General features: G+C 47.9%; 1 protein-coding gene across 1 annotated transcript in view; it reads left to right on the plus strand.

The window, feature by feature from the left end:
- The first annotated feature begins 3667 nt into the window (after positions 1 to 3667).
- The window catches only part of pi15a (peptidase inhibitor 15a), a 4424-nt gene continuing 2646 nt past the window's right edge, over positions 3668 to 5445 (plus strand). The window contains exons 1-2 of the mRNA XM_027021412.2: positions 3668 to 4139; positions 5347 to 5445. The exon at positions 5347 to 5445 is cut by the window's right edge and continues 20 nt beyond it. Of these exons, the coding sequence (XP_026877213.2) occupies positions 3861 to 4139; positions 5347 to 5445 (378 nt within the window). The 5' untranslated portion in view covers positions 3668 to 3860. The remainder of the gene's footprint in view (positions 4140 to 5346) is intronic.

Here is a 5445-nt window from a genome sequence, read left to right on the forward strand (position 1 = left end):
TGAGTGGGAAAACGAGACATCTACAGGACAGTGGAAGTGCGGGATCATGGAAATCTCAGCCCATGACTCTGAAATGTATACACCGTGACACACTGAGCATGCTTATGGTCATATAACACACTGCCAACATGTTTAACTTCTGAAAAAGATGGAGAGAGCAGAGAGTGAGACATCAGCATGAATCACAGGGATCAGACTTGTGTTTGATAAATAAACTCATAATTAATAACTCACCAGACAGGCTGGGGGTTGATAACTGACCTCACAGTCTGGGGTTTGATAACTGACCTCACCAGGCTGGGGTTTGATATCTGACCTCACCAGGCTGGGGTTTAATAACTGACCTCAGAGTCTGGGGATTGATAACTGACCACAGAGGCTGGGGTTTAATAACTGACCACACAGGCTGGGGTTTGATAACTGACCTCACAGGCTGGGGTTTGATAACTGACCATACAGGCTGGGGTTTCATAATTGACCTCAACGGCTGGGGTTTAATAACTGACCACACAGGCTGGGGTTTCATAACTGACCACACAGGCTGGGGTTTGTATGGTGGCCCTTCAGCTGTAACACACAGATTAGGAACACAACGAAGATAATGCCCACACCCTATAATGGAGGATTAAGGATAAAAGATTAAGGATGTTAACAATGTATATTTTGACCTTTTAAAGATGCAACTGAAACAAATAATAATTTCAGACCCGCACACACACGCACACATGCACACACGCAAACGTACACACACTCACACACGCACACAGACACACACACACACACACACAACACACACACATACACACACGCACACGCAAATGCAAACACACACACACGTGCACATGCACTTACACACACATGCACACACACACACAGGCGCATGCATGCACACACACACAGACGCAAATCAACACACACACACAAACACACACACACATGCACACACACAAACACACGCACACACACACACACATACACACATGCATACATACATACACACACACACACACACACACACACACACACACACACACACAAAAGACGGCCTTTGTTTCTTTCTTGTTTCACCGGCCCTGCGCTCTGTCCCGGCCTGTTAAACCAGACATTTCATGATAACATGACTATATCAAAAAAAAAAAAACATCTGGGGAGGAAGTGAAGATTAAGATCATTTTGTGTACAAGTACAAATGGCCTTGCCATGATAACTCCATGATGCTGGACAGAACACGTGACACCTCAACCTCAGTCAGGAGGGTCTGAGATGCCCACTAGTCTAGCATGGCTCTTCTGGAAGGTTGTGTGTAATTCCTTCTTCATGGAGTTAGACGATAACTGAGCTTTGGGAAGAAGGCCAAGCCTGGAAATCCGTGCTCCTGTCTGCCTTCTGCTCATATATGGTCTAATCTACTCTGCCACAGGTCTCTGTAGTGATGCCCCCCTGCTCTACACTTTCAGACAGTGCCAGTCAACGCCTCAAACGTACAGGACAGAGACATGCCACACGAACAGCTTCCTAGGGTGTTAGCCACAGGGGCTGCCATTTTACCAAACCAAAACCAAAACCAAAGCCAGAGTCATGAACTGGAAGCTTGGAATGCTGCCTGTTTCCTGTTTTCAGGAACAGTTACTCTTGAAACCAACAACACACCTACACATGGAATAAGACATTTGACACAGTTCTATATGGGGTACACTTTAAATGAGCAGGGATGTCACAGACCCTTGAAATGTGCAACACACAATGACAACATATTTAGAACATATTTAAAACATAATAAAAAGCTGCAAACCAGCTTTTAACAAGAGTGTTCCCACAAGCAATAACTGCATTTAATAATAATGAGTACATTTTATTGTTGTAGCACCTTTCTCAGAAAACAGACAAGTTTTAAGAAAGTGAGGAAATTATGTCATAGAGAGACGTGGTTCTTTTCTCCCATCCAACAGCACACATTCCCCATAAACGTATCTGAGCTGAACAAACACCAAGATCTCATCACGCAGTTGTACACATCACTCCAAGCCAGAAATCCCATCACTTCCAAGAAAGTTAGGAAATTTGTTTGTTTTTTTACTAAGAAATGTATGTGTGTGTGAGGCGGACCTACTTCAGAAGAAAACCCTCCTGACAATGCACCAGCAGGGCTAACACTGCAACATCAGGGCCAACACTGTACCAACAGGGTTAACACTCCATCAGCAGGGCTAACACTGTACCAACAGGGTTAACACTGCACAAGCAGGGCTAACACTGTACCAACAGGGTTAACACTGCACAAGCAGGGCTAACACTGTACCAGCAGGGTTAACACTGCACCAGCAGGGCTAACACTGCAACATCAGGTCTAGCACTGTACCAACAGGGTTAACACTACACCAGCAGGGCTAACACTGCAACATCAGGTCTAGCACTGTACCAACAGGGTTAACACTGCACCAGCAGGGCTAACACTGTACCAACAGGATTAACACTGCACAAGCAGGGCTAGCACTGTACCAACAGGGTTAACACTGCACCAGCAGGGCTAACACTGTACCAACAGGGTTGACACTGCATTAGCAGGGCTAATTATGCACCATCAGGGCTAACACTGTACCAGCAGGGTTAACACTGCACAAGCAGGGCTAACACTGTACCAACAGGGTTAACACTGCACCAGCAGGGCTAACACTGAAACATCAGGTCTAGCACTGTACCAACAGGGTTAACACTGCACCAGCAGGGCTAACACTGCACCAGCAGGGCTAACACTGAAACATCAGGTCTAGCACTGTACCAACAGGGTTAACACTGCACCAGCAGGGCTAACACTGTACCAACAGGGTTAACACTGTACCAACAGGGTTAACACTGCACCATCAGGGCTAACACTGTACCAGCAGGGTTAACACTGCACTAGCAGGGCTAACACTGTACCAACAGGGCTAACACTGCACTAGCAGGGCTAACACACATGCTCCATACCTGCTGCACTGCAACTCCCAACAAGTGTCACGTGGAGGCAATTCAAATAAATTCAAGAACGAGCCAGTGAGGCCTGAGCAGCCCAGTGCTCTCTCACTCTCTTGCGTTCGCGTGTGTGGAGAAGTGTGTGTGGTAGATTTGATCCATTACTGGGGAACCATAAGCCTTATATCAGTGTGGCAACAGTTCAGCAAAAATAAACATGTTCCACATCTCATCTGCAGACCATAGCAACATCCAGGGTCTGTGAGATTATATACGTCGACATACATTTCTCTGTAATAAAGCCATGAACAAACGCACAAGAGTAGTTTTACTGTCCTGTAAGTTTGCAGTCACTTGGCACACAAAGCAGGTGCAGGGCCAGTCACCGGGACTACTCTGCTCTCTAGAGATCGGGGTTATTCTCTTGCTTATCTAACAGGGTTTTGTTTTTTTGTTTTTTTGGTGTGTGTGTGTGTGTGTGTGTGTGTGTGTGTGTGTGTGTGTGTGTTTCAACCGGTGCCAGCTGTGCAAAGCAAAAGCAGGTTTTTGATTAAGCTTGGACTATCTGCCAGAAAATGAACCAAAAAGAAACCAAGTACTGCGCCTCTGAAGGATCTGTTTCAGGTGATGGGAGGGACTCTGTTCACCTCAAAGCCCAAAGCCTGGGTGCGCCGCTATCTGCGCGCTATATAAACCCGACGGCTGCTCTCCGGGGGTAGTTCTCTAGAGGTACGTGCGCGCCGAGACACGACGCATTCCCACAAACCCGCTATTGGGTCGATTTGTAAATGACAGCAGAACTGTTCCCAGATCAGACAGAGGCGACAGCTCTCTCTGACAGCTCGTTGTGTTGAACTGAAAGTCGCCTCTCCAGGCTTGCCTGCAGTTCCTGAAGCGCTCGAGCGACCATGAAGGCGCGCCGGCTGCCCATCGCCGTTCTGCTGCTGTGTCTGCCATGGGGCGCGGGCGCGCGGGCGGACACCAACGCCACCGTGCCTTCTGCAGAGCCGGACACGCGTGTCACCGACACCGGCTCCGCCGCGCTCAGATACCGGGCGGACGCGCGGAGCCTTGCCAAAGGCAGACGGAGGCGTAACATTTCCCAAGACGACATGCTTGCCATCCTCGACTACCATAACAAAGTCCGTGCGAAAGTGTTCCCGCCTGCGTCAAACATGGAGTATATGGTAAGATGGTAGAAAGCCTCTAACGGAACTGTGAGCGGATTCTTTCGACTAGTCTGTGCGAACTGCTGTGTAAACCCGTTACAGTTCACCGGGTTCAAATTCTTTCTTTCTTTATTTATTTCTGTACTTGGCTCGGAGCTGCGCGCTGCTCGTGCCGAGTGCACGTGGAGACCGGGGAGACTCTCGCATGCCTCCCTGACAAACGTGTCCGGACTGTTCGGTACCGACAGCTGTAGTGTAGGTTGGTCCGGACCTCCAGCGTCGGTGCTGCCCTGCTGCGAGCTGATAGCCTGGCCTAAAGGGCACGCGGGGACATTATTCTAAGGAGGCGAAATGTCGCGTGATTGTGGTGCGGAGGGTTGTTTTTTTTTTAGATATTGACGTTGGAGAACAGTTGTTTACCTAGAATAAATGTAACTAAAACACGTATTTTTGGAAGCATGCGTTTAGTGAAGCTATAGCATTAGTGAAGTCCTAAAGTTGCCTCTTTATAGTCGTTTCCGAATCTGTTTTCGTCTGTGTGGATTGTATAAAAGTGCAAGGTAGATATGGGTAGATCGCCAACGTTAATTGTGTAAAAGTGCAGGGTAGATCTGGGTATATCGCCAACGTTAAGGGTGTCGATTTGCAAACCAGATGCTGCTGTGCTCGACGTTGCAGTGCATAACGGTATACGTCTCGTGTCGGATTGTGCACCACTGCTACATGCTAGCCTGCCGAAATAAGCTCAGTCTGTCTTGGACTTGCTGGCATATAAACACACAGTCATGTCCTGTAAACAAAGATGTAAACAGTCTTTACTGTTTGTTGTTTTCTGTACGTTGTACGTTCCCACTGCAACATAATTTCTGCATAATTGCAAAGCATTAGTGATTTTCTGCAGATTCTCCAAAAATAGATGCCCGTCCAACCAAGCCAGACTCACCACTGGTGTCCTAAGGGTTTGTAGTGAGGGACAGAGACCCTCACGTAGGTGGACAGAGCTCATTTATCCCCTGTTGGTCCTGGGTTTGAGTCCCGTGTAGGGTGTCTGCCGTCAGACGCTGTTACACGATGTATGACACTTTAGTGAATGATGGACCAGGCTTTTTAGTAAGGTGTGATAGTTTTAAAACTTTCTCTGGAACATGTTTATGTGGGATATGTTTCAGTTGGACGGGTTTCACTGGGAGTTTCAGTGCGTTTCATTCTTTTCTGTGTTCTCCAGGTCTGGGATGAATCCCTCGCCCAGAGGGCGGAGGTGTGGGCCTCCACCTGCCTTTGGGAGCACGGCCCTCAGAATCTTCTCCGTTTCCTGGGTCAGAAC

The sequence above is a fragment of the Electrophorus electricus genome, chromosome 5 (assembly GCF_013358815.1).
Source record: "Electrophorus electricus isolate fEleEle1 chromosome 5, fEleEle1.pri, whole genome shotgun sequence".
NCBI lineage: Eukaryota > Metazoa > Chordata > Actinopteri > Gymnotiformes > Gymnotidae > Electrophorus > Electrophorus electricus.